At 44.2% G+C, this 25,144-nt stretch overlaps 1 protein-coding gene across 1 annotated transcript in view; it reads right to left on the reverse strand.

Moving 5' to 3' along the window:
* The window catches only part of LOC115016767 (striated muscle preferentially expressed protein kinase-like), a 42,982-nt gene that overhangs the window by 13,275 nt on the left and 4,563 nt on the right, over positions 1-25,144 (reverse strand). The window contains exons 3-25 of the mRNA XM_029444791.1: positions 16,877-16,919; positions 15,982-16,016; positions 14,841-14,939; positions 12,383-12,533; positions 10,295-11,182; positions 9,657-10,105; positions 8,735-8,875; positions 8,120-8,302; positions 5,560-5,723; positions 4,967-5,055; positions 4,647-4,822; positions 4,363-4,549; positions 4,123-4,196; positions 3,769-3,927; positions 3,473-3,662; positions 3,003-3,232; positions 2,800-2,919; positions 2,610-2,714; positions 2,037-2,243; positions 1,798-1,921; positions 1,141-1,313; positions 699-811; positions 430-598 (exon numbers count right to left, since the gene is read on the reverse strand). Of these exons, the coding sequence (XP_029300651.1) occupies positions 430-598; positions 699-811; positions 1,141-1,313; positions 1,798-1,921; positions 2,037-2,243; positions 2,610-2,714; positions 2,800-2,919; positions 3,003-3,232; positions 3,473-3,662; positions 3,769-3,927; positions 4,123-4,196; positions 4,363-4,549; positions 4,647-4,822; positions 4,967-5,055; positions 5,560-5,723; positions 8,120-8,302; positions 8,735-8,875; positions 9,657-10,105; positions 10,295-11,182; positions 12,383-12,533; positions 14,841-14,939; positions 15,982-16,016; positions 16,877-16,919 (4,269 nt within the window). The remainder of the gene's footprint in view (positions 1-429; positions 599-698; positions 812-1,140; positions 1,314-1,797; positions 1,922-2,036; positions 2,244-2,609; positions 2,715-2,799; positions 2,920-3,002; positions 3,233-3,472; positions 3,663-3,768; positions 3,928-4,122; positions 4,197-4,362; positions 4,550-4,646; positions 4,823-4,966; positions 5,056-5,559; positions 5,724-8,119; positions 8,303-8,734; positions 8,876-9,656; positions 10,106-10,294; positions 11,183-12,382; positions 12,534-14,840; positions 14,940-15,981; positions 16,017-16,876; positions 16,920-25,144) is intronic.

A 25,144-nucleotide genomic window follows, 5' to 3' on the forward strand; every position in this document is an offset into this window, starting at 1 on the left:
AGGTGTGTGTGTGTGTGTGTGTGTGTGTGTGTGGCTCATGTGTGCCAGCATAGTGACAGATGGTTTCATATTGTAGTCTCAAAACACATGGTGGTCCCGCCCATATGGTGTAGATTTAGAGAGGCAATCTCAACAACAACCAGCTTGTATCGGTGTGTACTGCATCAGCAAAGGGATTTCATCTAAACTTAATGCTGACGCTCAACAGCAAATGAAGGACAAGCCTGTTGGAAAACCATTTTTTCTTTAATTTCTCACTATATGACCATTTCAATGATTCTCAATACAAAACTGATTAGGAATTAATAATAATCCATCTTCTTTTTTGACTCCCACAGAATTACAATCCTTTTTTACTACGATGAATCTGTCTAAATGCAAAGTGTGTGTGTGTGTGTGTGCGGTCCGTTGTTTGGTTGCACTGCAGACCTGTATGAACTGTGAGTTCAGCTTTGCAGGAGTTGGAGCCGGCCAGGTTCTTTGCGGTGCAGGTGTACACCCCCGAGTGTTCAGGGCGGGCGTTTAGGGCAACAAGGGAATATTCTGGGTCATCGTACACAAATGTGAAGTGGCTGCTCTCAGAGAGAAGCACATCGTCCTGCAACGGACCAATCAACTCATTTCAGTGTCTGGCTGCTGCACCGCTACACAAATGAAAACTCTTATCTGATATTAAATTGTTAAAAAACAATTGTTACCTTATACCACATAATGTCTGGGTCTGGCTTCCCTTCAACTTCAACAGCAAGACGAGACGTCTCCCCTATGTGCACATCCACATCCTCCATGATGGTTTCAAATTTAGGAGGCACTGCAGAAGAACAAGAAGTAAAGAAAGAGACAAAAAGATGAGAAGATGAGATACTGTATATATTCTCATTATGGTGATCTTTTGGTCCCAGTAATAGATACACAAGGATGCTGCCGTTTGTATATTGTTAAAACCCCAACGATAAAGAGGCAGGAGTCACAAAGTCATTTTTAGAGAAGCTGTTCTAGATATGTGATCCTTTAAATAGCTGAAGCTCATTTTAACTTACACACTGCTTCCCTTTGTTGTCATTTACTGCTGCCAGGAGGAAGTAGTAAGTTCATTTGGATTCAAGCTGAAATGCTAAATGTATCATGTGCTAAACTGACCTGCCATCGCCAGCTGAGGCGTGCAGAGGTCGCTGCCAAACTGGTTGCTGGCCGTGACCACCAGCTGACCGATGTCCGTGCTCCTGACTCGCTGAAGCTTCAGGGTGTGTTGATCGTCGTCTGGCATGCTCATCTCATACGTCCCCAGTTTGCTGACCAACACCACCCCCCTCCTGGGGAAGACGGAGGCAACATATTGCAGTGAGAGCTAGATACAAACCATCAACCTACATGTGTATGCAAGGACCTTCTTGAGCAGCAGAGTAGCAAAGAGCACGCAGACAGAGAGCAAAGCTTTCCGCAGAGAACATGTGCTTGAAAGTCAAGTGCTAAATTCAATCAAAGCAATGTGAACCACTGCACAGCACAGCTTCTCAGTCCTGGTCCTATAAATCTAGACTCCTGCTATTTGTAGAGGTTAGATAATCCTGTTCTACCCCTATTTATAAAGTAGTCCCTGAGGAGAACAGGAATGGGATGGCATGCGCTCCAGCTCCTGATTGAAATGAGTTCCCTGCGCTTGTCAAGAAAATCAGACCAGTTTAAAAACACAGATTAGAAACTCGTCAATTCAGCTGCGGCTTGTCGCCATCTTTCATTATCTCGCAGACATATTATTATTTCTGCACCAGAGAAAAGAGAGATAGAGGGACTAACCTTTTCCAGGCGACAACTGCATGCACGTGGTTCAGCGTGATGGTGATGCTCGCAGGTTGGTTCTCAACCACATAAACGACGTCAGGTTTGTCCAAAATAACCGGCGCTTTCCTCAAATAGGGTCCTACAGGGGTGACAGATTTAAAAAGGAAAGCATGTTATGGAAGCTCAGGAAATAAAGTGTTTGACTGCTGTGTCTATATCTTTGTTTTATCTAAAGCTTTCCTCAGCGCTGTTACCTCTGTCCAGCAGCTGGACCAGGTCAGTAGAGGCTGATGGTTTGCTCAACGTCTTCCCAGTGGACGTCAGGATTCTGAAAGCGTAGCGGACTCCCTTGGACAGGGAGGTGACGGTGTAGTTGGTCTCCCTCAGGTTAGAAGCCACGACCGTCCACTGGATCGAGCCCAGAGGCTGCTGCTGGACCACGTATAGCAAGGAGCCGGCATCTGCACACACACACACACACACACACACACACACACACACACACACACACACATGTGGTGTTTGGTTATTTAAAATCGGGGCAACAAAAGACTTGGTGAGATGCTGAAGATACAGAGAGAAAAGGATTTGGTTTTGTTTTCAAATATGTGCTGATGGCATGAAATCCAAGGGGACTTAAAAACAGAATGAAAAGAAAGCATCTAGGACATGCTATAAATAGTTTCCCCTGCAAGTCTTTTATGTAAATGTCTTCTCTTTCTACATTTTCTTTTGTGGAAGCCTTTCCCCCCCCCCCACAAAGAAAAAGTGGTGCGATATTTAGGCCAATACATGTAATTGGTATCATAGATGAATAATGAACCGACCACATGAAGAGTCGAGCCTCTTTGGTCTCTTCCAGCTGAGGCTTATAGTTTTCCCTGTAATGGCCTCTATCACAGGTGGACCGTCAGGGGGGTCAGGAACAATATCTGTTTTCAAATGAAGAAACACACAATGTATACATATCCTATGGGAAAAGATCGTGAGCATCAAACATTGAGCCTCCATCTGTACCTGAGACGTATAGGTGTGCATAGCAGGCTGCTTTGCCCAACTTATTGGAGATGACGGCCTTGTAGACGCCCCCGTGAGCGTGACAAGCGCTCCGAATGACCATACTGTGGACATCCCTGTCTGAAGAACACACACACAGCTTATTTACCATCGTTCCCACCGAGGAAGGCTTAGCTTTGTTTGCGATTGGTGCTTTTGCTTACACTGGCTCATTTTGCGTTCTTCGCTGCTCTCGATGCGCTTGCCGTTGTTGTACCAGGCGATGGTTGGGTAGGGCAGGCCCGACACCTTGCATTTCAGCAGCGCCTCTTTGCCTTCAATCACCTCCAGATCGGCCAGAGGTTTGACAAAGTCCGGCATGCTCCTCTTCTCCACCTCGCTCTCCAGCACTTCGGGCTCCTCTGGGATGGATGGCATCTTCTCCAACTTGGCCCTGGAGGAAGGAAAGCGATATTGATGTAAAGAGTTCACTGAAGGATTGACGGGTTTGTTTAACTTTTGTCGTGCGCCTTCACTCTTTCAAAAAAGATTTCCTTATTCTTTTCCCTTGAGAACAAAAAAAACAGCGCCGCTGACTTTTATACTGACAGCTTGGTTTAATTCTTCCCCCTTTTGATCCTTTAAAATGACACAGTGGCTCACAGGGATTTCTTTCCACAGGAAATACTCTTACATGTGAGAAGAGATGGCAGCTCGAGGTTCTTGCATGTAGAGCTCAGCCGTGCATTCACACTTCCCGTGAATATTTTGAGCGACTGCCGTGTAGAAGCCCTCCGTGTCGCCGATAACGTGGGCGATGACAAGTGAGTGACGACCCCCCTCTTGAAGGATGCGAACATTATCGCTCTCCTCCACTCTCGCCTCTGAAAGCGGGAAAGTATCAAAAGAATCAGACGAGACGTTTCCTCTGATATCCGTCAGTTATCTAGAAAACCACATGTATCAGACAACAACGCTGGAGATTCTTACCAAAATGCGTCCATGTGACTCGAGGAGCGGGGGATCCGCTCACCTTACAGTCAAAGCGGGCAGTGCGACCTTCTATGACCTCGAGGATGTCCAGCTTACGGGTGAACAGCGGCTCGATGGACGGGGTCACCCTCAGGTTTGCGCTTGAGGTCAACTCCTCTGTGAATGCAATGTCACGTTCCTTAGCGACAAGTGTTCATGAGGCTTTATTTATTAATCCCTCCTTTTACTTTCAGCGTGCTTAATAAATATGTTGCGTCTTAAATGATGGGTTACAAAGCTGTAGAAAGATTGCAGCATATATATTCATCTTCCAACCTCTTTTAAACAACACTTTAACTGCAGTGTGTTTACCTTTGGCAGTGCTCAGCTTGCAAGTGTATGTTCCACTATCGTCCTCGTGTACTGAATTTAGCAGCAGACGACACCTGCAAGACAAAACAAAGCAGTACAGCAACTTATGACAATGGATTTTGGAGGTCCAAGACTATTTCAGCAACATCTTCCCATCGTCCAAGCCTTCATTCACAGCGTTCAACAATCAAAGTAAACTAATGAAGCCAGAAGACATTTAACAAACACATATGAACCCACCTCCTGCCGTCAAAGGGCATTTTGCAGTTGAGCAGCGCCGGCTGGATCAGCTTCCCGTTAGAGAGCCAGTCGACATCGACGTCTGGAGGTCCTGTGATGCGACACTCGAACACGGCCGACTCTCCAGCCTTCACCGCCACACCTTTCACCTCGCTGGTGATTTTCAACGCCGTCTGTGCTGCAGACGCTGATGAAAAGTTATGGAAACAACAGCAGCAAAGATATTTTACAAGATACGAGTTATACATACAGTACATAGACAGATTAAATTCTTCATTGCTCACCTTTGACCTCCACTCGGCACTGCGCTTGCTTGGACCCGTACTCGTTGATGATCTTGCAGACGTAAACCCCCGCGTCTGACCTCTGAGCTGAGCTGATTCTCATTTCACTGGCGCCGTCGTCTGTGTCTCGCACAGCGAAGCGCCCCGCCGTCTTCACCGTGACTCTGTCCTTCAACCTGGGTCAATATAAAGTGGCTGTCACAGTCGTTCATGCTCAGGTGCTTAATGGAGGGCTGCGTGTGCGTTACAGGGAAACAGTAAGTGACCTTGGCTGAGAGAATAGGTGTCTACGAAGACGTTTTTCAGGAAAGATGTCTTACCAGTAAACCATGGGTTTGGGCTGCCCTGCGACCCCCGCTGAGATGATGACATCTTGACCTTGAGTTACCGCCTGGTCACATGGTGCCACCTTTTAGAGGATCATAACGTACTTAAGTGTCAAAGCCGAGAGCTGCAGCTCTAATTACAGCATAAATACAATTTCAAACCTATTTAAACATAAGTTGAGTCAAAATGACTTCATTTATTACATTACAGTTCACAGCTGAAGCTTTTGTCCAAAGCGACTTACAATAAGTGCAAACAACCATGAGGATACAACGCCGAACAGCGGGAATCTTGCAAGTACATTAACTTCTAATAGTGCAGAACAATAGCTTCAAATAAGCCAAACAAATGTAAACATGTTTATATATTATATAATATATTTAAGAACCTCCTCCTCTTTTTCTGACAATGGCGTGATAAAAGGAGTTTGATATTTCTATGGTGTAAATAGTGAGGGATTCATCCCAGTCTGAGCCTGACGCTTGCTGTTTTGGGTCTGTATTTGGGTAAATGTGCATATTTCTGGTCAGTCCTGAAGATCAGATTTAAAAAACAAACTGAGATTTGGCTTCTGAGACTCTCCTACCTGAAATGAGGGAGCTTCTTTGAAGTGGACTCTTTTCCTCGGAGCGGGTGCGTCCCCGAGCTCCATCGCCTCCTCCTGAGGGCTCAGATACTCCTCCTCTGGCTGCGTCCGACTACCGACTTCAAAGGCCCCGGCTGGTTTCCCACATTGCATGTGGGTTGGCTCTGGAAGAACAGCGATACTGGACATAAGTGTGATACACTTTCAAGCTCAGCTATATCGAATTCACCTTTACTTGGGTTCATGAAAAAGTCTCTCTGGTATGTGCACGTCTTCAGGCAAAAACTGTTTTTGTCCATTTAGAGAATTTGGGATATTTTGCTTCCACACCAGCTTCTTCTTTAACTTCTATAGATTACTACTAAATTCAGCTGATGTTAGGATTAGATAACTCTCATTTGCATATTTAAATATAACATTTAAAACTTGTAATAGAACAAACAATTGTCTTAATGTGAGTAATCAACTGGGGAAGTTTTATGATGATATGTAGAAGTTAAAATGTTTACCCTATTCACCTGTAGTGTCTCCGCTTAATGTGTGTAATAAGTGTAAATCTCTTTGAAATATGGCTAACATGGCACCAGGGTGGCTTGTTAAACCTTCAGATAGGAACAATCTGTCAGGGCTCTGATGTTTACAGTCTTTGCTTGCTTTTCTTGAGATGACCATCTTTGCCAACATGAGCAGTTGGCAACATAGAGCGGTGAGTTAGAGATGAGTGGGCCGTGTGCACCCACGCGCACACACACACACACACACACACACACACACACACACACAGAGACGTGTACACGCGCAGAGCGTATGGGACCTCTCTGAAGTGACTGTAACTACACAGATAATGAATTAATCCCTTAATCCCTGACCCAATCATTCGCTTATTCCCAAGGAGTTCCAGGGCAGACACTGTGTCTGGACTCCTGGCAGCTTCTGCTAAAGGCTGAATTAATTCACCGCTGGATAGAGAAATATAAAACTCTGTCACCCTACACTACCTCTCTTTAGACTCCTCCGTGTTTCCCTTTCTGCCTTGTCGCTTTCTTTTTGTCCCCGCTTCTCACTTTCTCTGTAAAACCCCAAACTGAGACAGCTGGCATAAGCAGATAACACCGAGGAAAAGCTGAAAATGAATAACATCCACCCGTGGAAGAGAATCGAAACACGTCCTCTCATGAGGAGAGAACAGCAGAATGGATGAAAGTGCATAACTAGAAAGAAAAGGTCATCTGCTGTAAACTGCAGGTAAAAGAAGTCAAAGACAGGCTCGTCCGCATACGCAGATGCTTATAAATACACCCGAGTCTACATGCAGTGCTGGCTTATAGCTATAAAACACCATTCATGCTGTATTATGTCTTAGGTAGGTAGGTATTCTGACTAACTGTCAGCACGCTGGCATTACAAAGGAAAAATAACAAAATAACGTACCTAGAGTCACATCTCTGAGCGGCGTCTGTGCACCAGGGGATAAGTCCCAGGAGTATTTACACAAACCTGCCAACTCTTACACAACTGCAGCACAGTCCGAGCCAGCTAACCTTCCTCTTCAGTCCCATCCTCTACTCTCTCACTGTTAACATTCCAACACACGCGATAGCATCTGAACAGTTCATGTTGTGTCGGTTCATTAAAGTTTGGAGCTCTTGAGGATGAGGATATTGTGCAATGTACAAACAGCTGGAAACGTAGAATGCAGTGTTTAAACTCCTTCATGTTGAGGTTCGACATCCTTTGTGGCATTATAAATCATCCTCTCGCCAAACATCTGCTCCGTTCCCAACTAAAGTGACTCACATAATCTCCCAGCACATTTTGACAACTCCAACTCCAAGCCCTGCAGCGTGAAATCTAGTGGAGATGAAAAACTCCATGATTGCAGCAGCAGTAATCTCGCACGGGGACATAAAGCAGACTGCAATTACCCGGGAGAACAAGAGGGCGGCTAAAAATACTCCTCCAAGTTAGAGTCCACTGGCCTAATATGGCAACACACTGCTGGTGAGACGGCAGCAGAGTGCACGCTCACATTTGTTGACAAAACTGGGGATGTGCAGGTTTCATTTACATGAGCTGAATTAACACGGTTGGTAGCGGGACAAGCTCTTCACAGACGCCGTGCGATGTAAACACGCCTCCGCCGCCGGCACATTTGTAACTGCGACCTTTATTCCCCCCCAAAAGGAATATTGAATGCCATGCCTGCCTTCAGGACTCTGGGCACCTTTTGTGTGACGGGGCAGGTCTGCCGTTTTGAATCCGCACCGACGGGAGCTCAGTGCCTTTAAGAATTAATGGGTTGCCATGGCAACTATTGCTGCGAGGAGCCCGGGTCGGGATGCTGAGCTCCAGCGGGCCTTTGTAGTCATTAAGACAGAATGTCAGGCGGAGGAGGGCTGGCAGTGGATTAAAGCCAGCTTGTGTGTGTGTGTGTGTGAGTCAACATGTATTTCAAGGAGCTCTCATGCGCCTCGATGTCTTCATTGACATGTGTGTTACATGTTTGTGGATGTGTCGCCGTAGCATCAAATCTAACAAATCCATCCATCTCCGTTCTCACCCGACTGGATATAGAGGGTGGCGCTGCAGGACGCTCTGCCCGACGCGTTGACAGCCGTGACGCAGTACGACCCTGCGCTGCTCGGCCTCATCTGCTTTATCACCAGACTGTGCTTCTCACCCTCAGCCTTAACGGCATGGAAGGCATCGCTCCGCATCTCCACATTGTTCTGTCTCCACGTCACTGAGAAGGCAGAGGAGAAACACATTTACAATGATGACAAACATAACGAAACCTCCCACAGAAACACGGATACAGCACAATCCGCCGTACAAAGATGAGATGAATAAAGCTCATTGGTTTCGGTTTCACTGAAAGAGATTTCTTTAAAAGATGGATTTTAAAACTGGATCTTGTTTCCCTACATACAAATAGTTGTCTTGTTCACTGCAAGAAGACACTAATCCCTGCATGTTGCTATGAAAACTGTGAATTAATGCAAATGCAAAAGCGGATTATGTAAAAGAAATAATTCATACAATTGTTTGTTAACTAAATTTCAGAATTTGGCTTTTTATTTTATTTCTAATTTTCAAAATAAAGTTATATAGAAAAGAAAGTAACAACATAAGAAAAAAACACTAATTAATAAGTGTGTAAAGTTCTCTGTTGTACCTGTAGGGGACGGGCTCCCAGTGATGATGCATGTCAGCGTGACCTCGGAGCCGCTGGATCCCTTGGTGTCCACCAGAGTCCTCTCAAACCTCGGGCCCTCAGCCGGCTCCTCATCAGCAGACGGGTCATCAGATGATCCCCCTGAAAAACAGAAGGTCAGCTTAATGTCAAACTGCCTGAGCCCCGTTACCTGGATTCATAAATTCTCTTTCAAAATGTGCTTTACCAAAGTATATTGGGATTTTAATTTACATTAGGTATACTTAGACTGGGCTTTAAAGATCGATAAACAAAGATCTTCAAGCCAAAAACACATTTTTAATGTCCCACAGGGTTCAACCGTAATTATCTACTGTAAGAAAAAAAAAGCAAATGTCAGACAAATTTTAGAAAAATAATGTATTATTTAGTATTCAGCAAAAATATAATTCCTTTTTCCTAATTAGTTAAAAGTCCCATAACCCATCCAATTAATCTTGCAGGATCCGACCCTTACAGTAGGTTGGGAACCGCTCACTTAGGCTAATAGGGCTGAAGTACGACTTTACATACTTAAGAAGTTGGCTCGTACGTTGGGTTTTCAAAATGCGGAAAAAAGATAAGCTCAGTTCAGTTTCCGCTCACGCAGGCAGCAGCCACTGTTGTGTGAGATTGTCTGACAGACCTGTCCATCGAGGCAAACATAACCTAAACATATACTTCTCTATAACCCTTCAAAATAAAAAGGCAAAATAATGATTTGAGATAATCGTTTTGGGGTTTTTCATTGACTTTAGTGTAAGTGTGTTTTGGAGCCAGCAGCTTGTGGCCATTAAGGGAACTGTGTCGTTCTGCAGTTACGCATGTGCTTTAACATCCATCCGTGGTGGATGGCACTTGTTTTGGCTTCATCATCATGAAATCATCATAAAATATGTCCTACCTTCCTCTGGAGACCTGGGATGAACAGAACGACCTTTCCTGCTCTTGCGAACTTTCCCTTCTTTCCTTCTGGTCTTGCTTCTCTCGTTGCTCCGGTCTGCAACACATTCTGTCTCCATGGGTTCGTCCTCCACCAGGATGGTGGGGATGTTCACTTTCAAGGCGGGAGACGTTCGCCCCGCCTCCGCCTTCCTCCTTTTCACAAGAGGGCTGATGGAGGGAGTGGGTGACGGGGCGAGCCGGGGGGGCTTGGGTGGGTACTGGGACCCTGGTTCCCTCACAGTTATTGGGGATGCTCTCTTCCCACTCGGGCTTGGTGATCTGTAATCTGCTTCGTTTTCCATCTTTGTCCCCCTCTTCAAATCCGTCCCCAGATCTCTGACGGTGGATTTGTGAGACGTGGCAACAAGTGCGTCTTTGTCAGCTGCCGGAGAGCTTTGTAGGGTTTCCCTGTGTGCAAAGACGAGAGAACTGTTACGCAACTCTGACAAGTACGGAATACATATTAGATTTCAAGGAAGTGTGAAATTAATAAAAATGTTGCTTCAAGATTTGTAGACAGAAGACAAATCTCACAAAGTAAGAAAGACACACATACATATGATTTGTAAATCAGTAAAGATCGTTTGTAATTCCAACCTGGTGAGGCTTGTCCTTGTGGCTGTTGGCAATGGTTGCCCTGGTAACTGGTGAACTGGTGCCGTCTCCATGGTAACAGAGATTTTCCCTGTGCTTCCTCGTGATGAGCGATCCCCTGGTGTCCCCTGTGAATCAGGCTGTGTCATCTTACTCTCTTCAGGGTGCTTACTTTGAGTCCGCAGACCTGTGGCCTGTGGGGAAGTCAATCTGCTGCCTGCCTCCCTCTCCCCAACTCTTCTGTCCTCCTGCGCTCGCTTCCTTGCCTCCAACTTTTTTACCACTTGGGGAGGAATGGGCTCTAGTTTCCCCGTGGTCAGCCTCTCTTTCTGCGACAGCTGCTCAGTGGAATACGCCTTCTTCAAGCTTGGTTTCCCCACAAGTTTCTTGATCCTCTGGAGCTCTTCTGCAAACTTGCTCTGGTAGCTCTGCACCTTCTGGGAGTAGCTCGTCTTGTCCTCTAAAGAAGAGGCCCGTTGCTTGAACGCTGTTCGCTTATGGGCTGCGCCCTGCAGGATTCGGTCCTCCTCTTTCCTCGGGCCTCCTGCCTTCTTTCCGCTGTCGTCTGAGTCGCAGGAAGCTGCTCGTCCGAATCTAGATCCTGATGCAGACCTGACTCCTCCGGGCAGATCCGCACTAGCCCTTCGCTCCTCAAAAGCACAGACCTTGTCGAAGATCTTGGGCCCTGCACGAGCCAGTTTGGGTGTCATAACAACACTGTTAACACTTGATGCCTGCTCTGTCTTAGTAGATTGGGGATGTGAAGGTTTGGTTTTATCCGGGTCTTGGTCTGGGGTACTGGTGCTCTTTTTGTACGCACTGGGAGGTGGCTGGGGAGAAGACAGGGGGGCAGGGGGGGAGAGCCCCTGTGATTCATCAGCAGTTTGAGTCCTAGAGGGGTGAGGAAGGAGTGAGGGGAAATGGAGGTGTGAAGTTAGAGCTCTAGTGCAGCTTCCGTAGGCGTTGAAAGAGTAATAAAGAAGCAGATGAACGTCCATTTGTGTCATGTTGTTTTATGTTTCATGTTCACCAGTGAGTTCTTTCTGTTTAGTCTGTCTCGTTTTCAGAGAGCAACACATCAGACAGTGTAAAATGAAATGGCAGAGATAGGAATAGAAATAAAAAATAATGTTGCCCACATGTAAGATTTCACACATTCTTAAGAACTTAATCTAACTGTGGTGAAGTGGAAGACACCCTAAGACTGGAATAATTGGACATTTTCGGCGTGTTGCAGCAACAAAAGTGCAAATGTACAACATGAACTCTTACAAAATGCCAGAAAAGAAATATCCCTGCTTCAAATACAAAAACATCATGCTTAAAAAGAACCTGTGAAGCACGTGATCATTGATGTGTGAGAACACTCATGCTAATATTATCTTGGATCAAAGCCAGCAACCCATGCATGCCACAGCAAACCTATAAAGTGTTTATGGTGTTCTTCCAAAAGTGAGGGGCGGCTCTACAAAACATGCAGTGGGTAAAAAGAGTAATCACAGTTTTAAAAAGTGCTGAATAATACATTTTAGCAGATTGTACCATCGTGTCCTCTCTAATGGCTATAAGAATTATTAACAATGATATTTAGTGAGACCTGTAATCATTGTTAGATTAAAACCAAACCACACTCAATAAAAAGCGTCAAAGGAAAGTGTGACATCAAAATAAAGATGGGAAGTAACAATACTGTATGAAACAAAGCTTGATTACATGATATAAGAGTAAAAAATGAATAGCTTTTGTAACTTATCACATATGGAATACAGTTTTTGCAAGTTGGGTCTATGGCGAATATAAAGTCTTGTCTTATGTCTCGGTTTTCTTTGCAATTTGGGGGTTTTGGCCAGTCTTTTTAGTTTTTAAGTGGAATTCTAAAAATAAAATGCCATGTGCTATAACGGCATAGAAAATGTCCTCCCTCTGTAGAGGCTGAACATGCTCCCATAGTAGTCGCTGCCTACAGAAACACTTTCCTCTGACCCCTGAACAGGCCGTGCCAGGTTAGCGTGAGACGCCCGGATTAGCGGTTCCACACCCAGGTGACGGACAGGGGGGGCCCCCTCAGCGGGAGCCCCGCCGAGGGCTTGCCTGGCAGGGTTTGTGGGGTCCAAGTGGGGACCCGGAGGGCGGGAGCCCAGAGCGCGGAGCTCTCGCTCCACCACGGGGTCATAGGCTCCAGGGAGGGTGGCCCGGCGATCTGAAGCGTCCGGGTTATAGTCCATCATCCCGCCTCCCTCACCTGGAGAGAGAAGAGACCAGAAATGTGTCAGTCTGTCCGTATGAACTACCTGCTCTGTTCCTCGCAGAACGGATCACTTATTATATCGTAAGAACGAACACGTCACCCAGTGATGTAATCAGGCTTTGGCTGATTGTTGGATCAATAAACTGTTGGTGGTGGTTTTATAGAATATCACCAGACGTGTCCTTTAATATAGACGGATGGTGAGAGAGACACAAACTTTATCAACTTGAATACCAGACAGAGAAAATTGAGAGAATGTGTCAATAGTGTTAAATGAAAGGTCAGATTTTTTAAATGAGTTGTTGAAAGATGGATCGTGTGTATTAAACTTTGAAGTCCATTTTGGTTTAATGTCAACTCTTTTGTGAATTGAACATCATTGGATCACCTTTAGCACTTTCATTCCTAGACGTTCTTCTTTAGATGTTGGCATAAGCATTATATTTTGTTCCGGTGTATATAATACTTTTTTATATCCCCCCCCAAAAAAAAGCATGTAAAAAAAAAAAAAGATTAATTAATAGCAATAAAAAAAAAAAGGAGCAAGAATCCTGAGCTGGTATAAAATGATAGTGCAGGAACATCATTCAGCATAAAAAAGGGCAAGATGGATAAAGGCTCTATTGATTGCTTGAAACAGGAAATGAAACAGAACGTGTAAGGGCTACGTTGTGGAGCATGGACCACTTAAAGAGATCCTCCCCCGTCGCAAATCAGGTAATGATTGACATTTTAGTGATGAGCAACGGAGACAGGAATGCTTTGGCAGCAGAAAGAAAGAGCAGTCAGCATCTTCCTTTAACGACGGAAACCTTGAAACAGCGATGGTGCCGAGGATATAAAAACGACAGACTCCTGCTACCATCACAAATGATACTGACTCAGCGGCAGAATCAGAAAACAAAGTATATCAGGAAAGCAAAGGAACTAAATGAGAAATCTTTGCAAAGGGGCCACTGAGGGAAATACAACACACCTCGAGGCTTTGACTTATTGAGCTTGTTGCACAACCTCTCATCTTCCAGAACAAGCTTGTAGCGACTCTGTTTTGACGCTAATGGAGAAAGTAATTCTCACAAAGAATCCTACATGTCCAATGGATCTAAACAAGGCCCGTCTGGAGTGACACGAAACTGAATCTTCTGCAGAAATGCGTCTGGTTTATGTTTAACAAGTAGTTTGCGTATGCAGCGGAGGCAACCGAAATCTGCTCCTTGAAGAGAACAAATGATGCATCGCCTCATCCCTCCCTCATTCGATATTCTCTTTTTTTTTTTTTTTTTGTTTCTCGTCCTTGGAGGGACGTGGCGAGGGCGTAGTCGGCACGCCAACACCAAAGTGCAAACACCCGAGTGCAAGCGAGGGAAGAATACGAAATGTCTTTCTGGTACAGGTGTGAATATTTCAGATCTATATTCAGACATCCTGTTGCCTGGTTAGGAACGTGTGCTGAGGGCATGCAGGCTTTGTGACGCCGGTCCACCAACACCACTCTAACAAATGAGTAAATACTCTTTCAGGAATTCTTTTGACCTGTGCAGTATGGACAGAAAGGGCTCACTGGGATATCATTGGGTAATGCCTGCCACTCACCAAAAGTATTATTTAATTTTTTTTTGGCATTTGCATTGATTGATCTGTCCATCATTGTGCTGGATAATACATTATTGTCTATAATATCTATCAACACAGCTCTTACAGACATGATGCTCGGCATTCCATATGGATTTCTAGTGGCAAAGCACAAGTACACGATATAGCAGAAACAGTCTCAGTTTTCTAGGCTGTGTGTTCCCTGTGGAGTCACGCGGTGAGATCCAGACCTGAGACAGGTTCCCTGCTGAAACTAGGGCAGTGTGTCACTCTGTTGCATCACACCATGAGGGATTCATGGGAAATGGACTGCATTTATGTAGCGCCTCTGTGCCGTGCAAGGTTCCTAACGATTACTAGACGACCGCTCGACCTCCTACCCATTCATTCTGCCATTTCCGATTCTATCCAACGCGTGTCTTGGGCCAAGCTGATAACAACCTCCATTAAATCCATCAATCCGCATGGAATCGTAATTTTGTAGAAGTGTGTTTTTGGCAGCGGTGTTGATGCTGCAGTAAATCATATTGAATATAAATAAGGTTTAAAGAGCTACTGATGCTGCACTCTGCACATCTTTTTGCAAGTATTGCCTGTTTGCGACTCTAAAAATCTATATTTAAAAAGCTGAAATGTCAGTTTTGAAGAAGCTAATAGGAGGTGCTAAAACTGTACATGAAGCTCAGAGAGATCTTTTGGATGAAATACCTGAAGGTCCTCTGCGTCCGGCCTTGTCTTGGTGCCTCCCGAGCCCTTCTTTTGTCTCCATCTGAGGTTCTGTGGTCTCATCCTCTGTGGTCTCAGAGTCTGAAATAAAGAGACGTAAAAAAACAACAACACGGAGATGAGAAGGAGAAAGAAGATGAAAGTCGGGAAAGAGAAATGGAGGTGGAGAAGAGGAGGCTGAGTCCCGGTGAAAATGACATGTCACATTTGCTTAGCGGCACGGAGTTTGATGAGTCCTTGCGTTGGGCCCCCAGAATGAAATAAAATGGGTTGAAGCTTGAGCGTGACATGAAGCCAGCTGTGGCTTATAAAAAGACGTGGAGGATACATGGAGGGGAGGGCGATGTATAGATGCTCTGCCCTCGGGTCCGGATCTGTTTCACTTTGATAACAAAACAGCAGGCGGAGCGCGGTTTCTCTCCTTAGACTGAACACTTTGTTCCTTTTAGTTTTACTTTAGTTGATTAATATTTCTCTAAATATCTCCCCTGCCATTCAAACGCAGTACCGCTTAACCAAAGGAGATTTACAATTCAATAAAGTGTTAGAAAAAAATTAGAAAATTCAAATGATGCCAGAAAACGAAGGTATTAAAATTGATATATTTTTCACATTATGACTCCAAGCCAACATTAGACTAGATGTCAGCATCCTGAGATGATTTCTGGGTAACCTTTTCAAAAGGATCAGGATAAGTGAAACAACATGAAGTGATATTTCTGTGCAGCAGTGAAGAAAATGCCAACCATTTAGAAAATGCCATAATATTTGGGAGGTACTGTCACAGAAGCTCAAAATCACAAAAATTTAATAATTATGTGGCAACAGAAGGACGGGACTGGGACAACATCCATTTGAGGAACATTCAAAAGCGGAAGGAAGAAACCAACATGGCTGCATGGCTCGAGGAATTTCTCATCTTAAATATGAAGAAAACACAATGAAGGGAAGTCGACTGAGGGCAAAAGAAACCACACATACAGTAGGGTCACAATCTGAATCTCTGCGGCTGAGAGATCACGTTACATCAGCAGGGTGAACACATGAAGTCAAGGAGCGACGGATGGGAAGAGAGGGGGAAAAAACAAAAAGGCAGAAGATGAATCAAGACGTGCAGGTTTACCATAGCTTTGCTTTCGGCAGGAGCGGAAAACTTCACTTCCATAGTGGCAGCAAGAGAGGGCAGACGGGAGAGCACCGTTACTATGGAAACCAGCATCTCTCTCACCCACACGACCAATCCTCTTCGTACCCATTAGAGTCTACAATCACCAGCCACACTGCTGGCTGGCTGACAGATATGTTTTCTGGTTAGAGAGCTCGTGAAGGAGGAGGACGACAACCACAAGATAGGTTGCACCTCATTGCGCCTCGCATCAAGTCAGATACTGATTAGATAATTCCAGAAGGTCTGCCTAATGATAAGAAAGCCAATGTAACATGAACAATCACCATTAACTCATTACATTAGTAGCAGCGTGTGTGCTTTCCCCCTGGATGTGGGTATGTAGATCCACCCGTCTGCGTCAAATGAAGTTAAATAGCTTGCACACCAGGCAAGGGAAATGGACTCAGCAATGTAATCACGATAGGGAATATATTTCACAGGGTTTTTTGGCTTGTGCTGTAATGTAAATATAATTTGGAGCGGAGTACAGCAAGCTCGGATCATAGATTGCACAAATATTGCCAAATATTGTACCATAAACCATGGAGGCCGCACGTTATTCACTCGAGGCGACGGAGTGATGAGAAAATTATTGCTTTGTGGGGGGTGGATGTACAATAATAAAACCCACTGTCGTAAGCAGTAAAAACATATAAATACATAAAGCAATATAAATGTTCGACAACAGCAACTTTCATATATAGAAGTTATTAAAGGAATAAATGTAAATGAACGCTGTTGATGGCTAAACAGACAGATAATGAGGCAAATCATAAGGCTACAGTAGTTTAGATTTCTAACAGAAACAAACAGGAGTACAAATGGTGTAAAGCTTATACTGACAACACACCATGGGTAAATCTGCCAAATGTCCGTGTGGAATGCCCAGTTCTCTGAAACAAGATACAAAGTACAATACATTATTCAACAGTAAACAGACAAATATTCTGTTACACAAAACACTAGAGTGCAAACTGCAAAGGTCGCCTTTTCCTCAAAGGTACTGCTGTTGTCACATCCTTTACTCTAAAAGTAGCACAAAGTGTGAATATATTCAACATGCCGGGTTCGTGGAAATCACTGTTGTGTATGAATTTCCCAAAAGTCTTCCAGAGTTGACTGTGAGAAACATTAGATATAACAACAGTACCTAGTGGTAAATTACTTCCTGACCTTGGGAACAGTGTGTGTGGCAAAATAATCCCCACTCAAAGGTCCACTTTCACAGTTTGTCAGTTGTCACAAACTCTTAAAGTCCAAGCTGACATCTTTAAACGTCTTCCAAAGCCAAATCTATTTGGTTCACCATGACATACTAGTTGCTGATTTATTTAGTCTTTGTCTTGATTGACTAGCCTTATCGGTTGGCCTAAAATAATTAAATTCCAGCCATATCTACAACATAAATGATAAATGTCTGACAAACTCTCGAGGCCATGTCTCCGTAAGTGTCCCTTCTGATAAAGCGGTTGGTAAAACTGCTTCTTAGACAGTCTGTCAATCAGCACCAAGGAGAGCTCCTCACAGTGACTCACTGCTTTGCAGTGGATGGAAAGCGAAAGTAGCAAAAGTGTGAAGAGAAATGACTCATTTAACACTTCCCCCCCCCCCCCCCCCCACGTTTGCTGCTCCCTCCCCATTGGTTAGTGTTATCGTGTCGGGCATTTGATTAACTGTTGCCTTGTGATAACTGCTGTTTGACTCCGCTAGAAGCTTCCATCGTTGTCGTGATCTCCATTGTTATGGCCTCGAGGCAATCGTATCAGCGAAAGAACAGCCACAAGCGGCATCCTTTTTGAAAAGGCTGCATTTGGCAAATACTTCAAAAGAATTCTATGGGTAAATCCTACCAGCATTATTCTCACAGATCTGCTGCTGGAAGCACAGAACAAGTCTCAACGGTTTGTTATAGATGCAGAATGCAGAGGCAAAGCGAGCATCAGAAAGCAGCTTTATACTGGGCTTTGCTCACAGTCCTTCTAACTGCCCTGCTTCTCATGTCTCTGCGAGTGTAGCCTACTGACACACTTTTCATCTGCTCCCAATTTGTGAAACCTGTTATAACGACTTTTTATAGAACAAAACTGTCACGACTTCCAAGACGAGATACAAATGTCACAACACAGAACGCGGTACAGCAGAAACTTGGACAGTTTGAAGACGTGAAAGTGGATTAATGCGTCTTTCTTTAGTGTTTCGGTGAGAGGGATGTCGTTCCAAAACACATTTTTCTACCGAGCAGGTCGGACTTTCTTTGTTATAGTGTCCTGATTTGCCCTCAATTTATCAACAGATACAACGCAGAGGTAAACAGCAAGCATCATCTCTCCTATCCATACTATCGCTCTTTTAGCGTTTTCCAAACAGAAAGCATGAAATAGTGATGCGACGTTGTAATTAATGTATTCCCAATAAAATATCAAATATATATGTTTCTTTTACCACTTAACCATTTTAAATGAACACATTTGCATCTCATTATCAGGTAAAGGGTGTGGCATGACATCCTAATATGTTAAAAGACTCTTTATATCTTTATAAAAGCAACCTTGGTATAGCTTAATAACACAATCATTAAATGCATTTTTTTTTTTTTTATACCCCCAAAGAAAATCTAATTTACCTGAAATCTCTTCTTGGACCAGATTTTCTTCATCTCTCCCTCTCTCTCGTAGTGCTTCCTGTCAAGCGTGCGAGATTACCTGTGGCATGAGCTCACAAAAACGTCCCTACAACCCGAATAAGCCCAGGGAGTGGCATGAACAAAAAAAAAATAAAAAATCAAGATTCACAACGGGATTCAGCTGCCTTTTGTGCGGGGGTGTGTTTACTCTCCAGTCTGGCAGCAAGGCGGGGAGAAACAGAGAGGATGCAAATAAGCCGGAGCCAGGTGTCTTTGTGTCTGAGCGTGTATCCGCTGATGTGAGCAGCGTCCCTCTCTGACGTAGACGGCGCCTTTAGAGGGGCAATTCTCAGCTGGTTTGTCCAACTCCCCCCCCCCACCCCCCCTCTGCCCGCTCTGCCTCAATCGAGAGCACACTCAGAACAAGAGGAGGTGGGGGTTGGAAGTGTGAGCATAAGGGGTGTGTTGGTCTTGATTGCAGTGATGAGAGTGGTGAATAAGAGGAGGAGGAGGAGGAGGAGGTGGAAGGAAAATGAGGAAGAAAACAACTGGATTCAACGGAGCGTGTTGACTTTTCTTTTTGGAGCAGCAGGAGGCAAAGATGAGAGCGACAAAGAGCGAGATTAAAGCAAAGAAAAGAGTCACGGGAAGAGAGAGAGAAGAGGGAACAGACGAAGAAGAGATAGAGAGTGGAGGCGAGAGCAAGAGACAAGGCTGGTGGGGAAAAGATTTGAGAGGGAGGAGGCGAAGCAGAGGAGAAACAGAAAGAGAAAGCTGGAGGAAGATGCATAGATGATAGGGTGGAGGAGATGAAACGGCTAGACATTACAGAGGGGGGGAAGGGTGAGTGAAATAGATCTGTCTCCTTAGAAATAGGTGCAACCCTCCTTGATACAAAGCAGAATCCTGACATCGTTCTTACACCCTCTACCTCTCAGTCTATTCCTTCTCTTTGTGTTTTCTTCTCTAAGCTAAGATGCAGCCCTCACTAAAAGCCATAAGCCATCAATTATTTAACTATATAGCATGTGTGTTAGCTTTAAGCAGTGATAGGGTCAAGGTTAGCACAGCCTCCAGCAGCCCAGGGATATTTGAACTGGGAGAACTAACACGTCCCACCTACCGGATTACAATATGATGCAGGTACACACCAGCAGAGTTCAACCTCAAAATAATAAATCGTTATGGATTCATCGTTAAGTCTATTAAATGACGAGAAACACAGAAGAATGCTCTATTAATTAAAGCTCACTAAACCATTATTGATATAATACTGATATCTATTTCTACGAGTGTAAATCAGAGAAGATTATTCAACTCTCTCCTCCATAAAGTCTGATTTGTTGCACAAACGTGACAAGAATATGTAACTACTTCCCACCATCCATCCACCCCCTCCTTCAACCCTCTCCCTCCGTCTCTGAAACACACTCTGACACGCGTTAATTGTCCTTTCAGACACATCTGTGCTCCTCACACCTCCTCCATCAAATGAATCCAAAGATAATTACAGGCAGAGCCAGATCTCACTCTCCATCTAACCACCCAGAATCCTCGTCCACGTTTCAGCATAGCATCTTCTATCCCCGACTGCTGACTCGCTGCTCTGAACGATGTGCTTTCTATTGTTGTTAAGCGAGGCATGTTTACTGTTTATGGCCTTGTAAACACAAATCAATATGAGATTTACTCCTGCCATGAATAAGGAGTTGCTCAGTGAATGATTTGAATCCTGGTCTTTATCTTTTGTTCCCCTCTTTCTCCATTTATTTGATGATTATCACGCAGCAACAAGTGGTATTGTTTTTTAGCTGAACGACATCCCAAACTAGATTTCAATTTAAATAGTGTTTCACTAAAGACAAAACTAGATGCACTGGATTGCAGTTTAACATTTTTACTTGAATAAAACCTTCCTCTATTCACCCTCGCACTCCTCCTCCATCCATCACCAGTGAGAGGCATTCGGTGGAGCACAAAGTGCAGCAATCGATAGCAATGCTTTATGCGTGATATGGGATACACCCCCCCAAGTAACAGTTCAAACGCCCCTGGATCAATAAGCCCATCATAACACAAGATTCCATGACCGTCATCAGATAAGAGGGCAGATTCGGTGGCGAAGCTTCCATTTGCTTGGAAATCTCTCTCGTGAGGTTTGTTTTTTTTAAGCTCACTAAAAGCCACGACGACTCGGCTTCAACCGATCTCTGGCTGGAATATCAAAAATCAGCCATTGAGAAAAAAGATAATTAGATTTTATTGGTGCGTGTTATTTATCTTACTCTGAATCTGGTTTTATTTGAAGGCTCGGGAGGCCACATTGTCCTCTGCACTGCAGTGCACACTGACATGACCGATCCTCATTATTGACCTCTAACATGTATCAGACATCCATTTCTTTTTACGACATCTCTGTGGAATCATCCGGCTCAATGGCTGCAAAATGTGGCTTCTGCCATTACAAAACACACGGAGGAATGATTTACTCTGAATGAGCGTTAAAAACATTTTGGGATTGGTGCAATCCGGAGCACGCTGTAGTTTAATTAGCTTAAAACAACAATAGACTAAGCAGTCTTCACGGAAACCCATTGATTTTGTGACAGAGGCCGCTTTCTGTGGAGCGGCCTTGATGGATGCCTTCCAGGCATGCAGCTTTCTCGGCAGCAAGTCTGGCATGATCTCTCTGCAATAGAAAACAGATTCTGCTGCTGTTGCTCCGGGATGTTTCGGTTTGTCCTATCAAACCAAACCTTCCACATATTAACGCACCATATAGATGGGGCCGATCATGGGAAATTTATATCGTCATGTATTATACCGATAATTAAATTATAGCCGATAATACGAAGCCAAGTGCAGCATCTACACGCCAATACAGGAGGTGGCGGTATGCACCTTTAAAGTTGGTTTGCGATCCGCCAGTACACACAGAGAAGAAGAAGAAGAACATGTACTTATGTTATGTTATGTACTTTACAACAGCAAATAAATGGACATTTGAAGTCAGAACTGTTATGTTTGTGTTAGATTTATGGTTAGAGGTATGGAATGTTTAAATCATCCATCTTCTAATGGGTCTAATGATGATATCTAGGCTCCAACACACCCTTTAAAATAGAACATTTTATAGGGTACAGACTAACACATGCTGTGTTGTACAGCGTTTCTCCATTGTTCACGTACAATGTTGGCAAAGAAAGGCAAATGTTTTAAGATTAGGGACTAAACACAATGCTGCTTCTTCATTTTCCTCCCGATAAAACCTTTAGAAGCAAGTGTGAGTGGTGGTATGTCGATTCAGTTCATAGTGAGGTTGTTTGGAAATCCCAAATGACAGTGGCCAATGTTGACAGTCACACTGCAACCCGATCCTACCACCTAATCCTCATCAAATCCCTGAGGGTCCCTGTGAATGGCTATGTACCGGCGGGATGGAACACAAACACGCACTTTGCCAGACTAAACACCAGAGAAACAGCGTTAGCTTTGCCCTCAGCCTCAGCTGCCTCATGAGAATAGAGAACCTAATTAATTGCACTGTATCCCTAATCCACTTGAACATAATATTTAGAGAATGTGAAATCATCAAGCAGCTATAGATTATTTCTGCTCCAGTATGCCGGTGTAAGCCCATCGCAATCGAGACAAGAGGACTGGGTCGATAAGAAACGGTGAGAGCAGGAAGGTCATGCTATGTATGATCTATAACAGACACCGACTCAGCACATAACATCACAGCACATTTGCAGGACAATATAATTAAATATCACATTTATAGCCCTTAGAATTGCAAGTTTGAATGCAAGATTATTTAGGTGTTTTATTAAAATTCCCAATTTGTACCAATATACATTTCAGATATTTTCCATATTTGCATAATAGCTCCATAATAGCTTCCATCTTAATAGGCCTGTTGTGATTCTGTTAAACATAGTAGCACTGTAAACAAACCATGTATTTAAACACCTGATCATCAGTTTCAGGAGTTGTTCTCTGGACTTACAGGGCGGTATGACCTCTTTGTTTACATTTGGATCCTGGAGCGGGCCTTTAAATCTGTAGTGTATTCATTCACAAGAGGACTGGTCGGACAAGATATGCTGGTTCGCGGCTAACTCTCGAATCAAAAAGGAAAAGCCAATGATGTCATCACCGCTGCTATTTTTAAGTGTTAAGATGTTGAACAGAGATGAGTGTTTCTGGGTAGCCATAGTCATACTTGCACTATTACAAACAACATTGATGTAGCTTAAAGTCAAGCCTGCAGTAAAAAGCATTATCCATGTATGGCTGGGGACGTGTAGAACAGGACAAGGCAAAAGAAGACAACACAAACTAAATCCAATTAAGCAGCAGCAAAAGTGGCCTCAAGTGTATTACCTTGTTTTCATTTCCATTACAGCTGTTCCACTCGGTTGAGTATGCATTTTGTAAATTACCTGCTATAGTGTGGTTCTTTTCTTACTTCAACCTGTTAAACGATCCCAACACACCATTTTATGCCATCGCAGGACACATTTTGCCTCGATACCAGCTCCCACTCACCTCTCTGCTTCTTGCTTCTCGGCCCACTCACACCTTCTCTAGCACTCCTCAACGCTTTGCGTGCATCAACCAGCTCCTTCCGCGACATAGCTCACTTCTTCCTTTGTATGTTCCTTTAAAAACCGATTAGATGGCTACTTCTGCACAAAATAACTTCTCTTCACTTCATTTTGTCTTTTCAATTGGGACGCACCACTTAAAACAAGGGAACGTCCTCAGAATGACTCCGACATGCCCATTTCTTCCAGTTTCATCTTCTGTTCATATCATTTCTTGGTCAAACAAGGATGTGGCGTCTTAAGATGGCTGCTGGACCTTTAAACTTTATCTTCCTTAGCCTGTATGCGTCTTTTTTGCCCTCTCCCTGTCTTCCCCTAGTCCTCCCTAACGTTGACTGCCGACCTCAGCAGTCTATTTCGAGTCTTGCATAGTACAACCCCTTCAGTTGTACTGTACTTTCCCTTTGCACCCACTTTCGGAGAGCCCCCCCCCAGTTATAGCAGGAGATTAAACACACTGCTCCACAGAAACCAAACAACCTTTGCTGTCCTCTGTAGGTTACTCTGCTTGGACTACAGGGACTTTTGAAACTCCATTACAAGGCAGACATGGTGTCATACCATTAAAGATATGCTACAACTGCTTTACGTTACGGGACAATGGGACAGTTACGGTGACACCAGTCCAAGTGAGGTGGATCTATTTCAGACGGCTCATAAACCATGGAGCTGGAGGTGAACCGTAGCCTTGAATGAGTTCAAAAATAAAGTTCAGACTGTGACTGAATGAGTACATGAAAACAAGTAGTCATATTGATGCTTTTGCAATCTATATACACAAGTGATTATAGATCATAGGTATTTGTTAAGACTGTATAAGAATATCAAATGCTGACCACAGTCTGGGAGCAACTTTTTATAGAGCTGATGTAGGACTGATCCTCTTTGTCAATCTGTCACTCTCTTTATAGACGTCTTTCAGGTGATGTAACAGACCCTCTGGCATTCATATTGAGGGTCAATGTATTAGCCTGTATATTAGTGTACACTGTTGTATACTGTATATTGTATAATGTATATACAATCGATGATTTTTCACATAAAAGGTCAGTTTACGAGTCATGATGAGGAGTACTACGCCAGCACCACAGGCTGCATAACTGAAGCAATGGAGTTTGAAAGACATGGGAAATGTATGCACCTCTACTGTCTCTGTTGCACCTATACTGCACTTTATGTAAGTGCAGTATAGGTGCAACAGAGACCTTTCAAATACTATCTTATGAGTAACTGCAAGTCATGTCTGGGACGCTCCTGCGTCACAGTACGACAATGATCTGCTATCGTAAAAGTAGTTTAAAATACCACCGGTGACCGAAGTGCTGTTTTTTTCAGAGCTTCCATCAAACTGCTTGTCTGGCCTTTAGATGCCTGACGGTATGTAAATCAAAAGCTATACGCCAGAGGGTGACATCAATAAAGTAGTCTAGACTTGTGACACAGCACTGCTCTGGTTTCTGGTTGGTCTGATCTCTCAGGGTGATATCTTAAAGTGACAGACCTGACTGCCACAGAGCGACTCTCAAAAGCAGACAGAACAGCCATTAAAGCTACCCGCACACACGTGTGTAACTGCACAATAACAGACACCCACACAAATACACATTCACTGCCCACCCCCCCTCCCCCAGCATACCCACCCAGTCTCTCTTTCATCACCGTGATTGAGTGTGACAGAGACGCGTCTTGACCGTGGTGATGCTATAATTATCTGTGATGTCTGCTGGTGCAATCTGAGAAGGGGCTGGCGGCGTCCACACATCACTAGAGCACGAGCCCTCGGGCCAGAACGGCACATACCGGGCCATAAATAAGCACAAGGAGAGAGTGAGAGAGAGAGAGAGAGAGAGAGAGAGAGAGAGAGAGAGAGAGAGAGAGAGAGATG

This window comes from Cottoperca gobio, chromosome 2, assembly GCF_900634415.1.
Source record: "Cottoperca gobio chromosome 2, fCotGob3.1, whole genome shotgun sequence".
NCBI classification, from domain to species: Eukaryota; Metazoa; Chordata; class Actinopteri; order Perciformes; family Bovichtidae; genus Cottoperca; species Cottoperca gobio.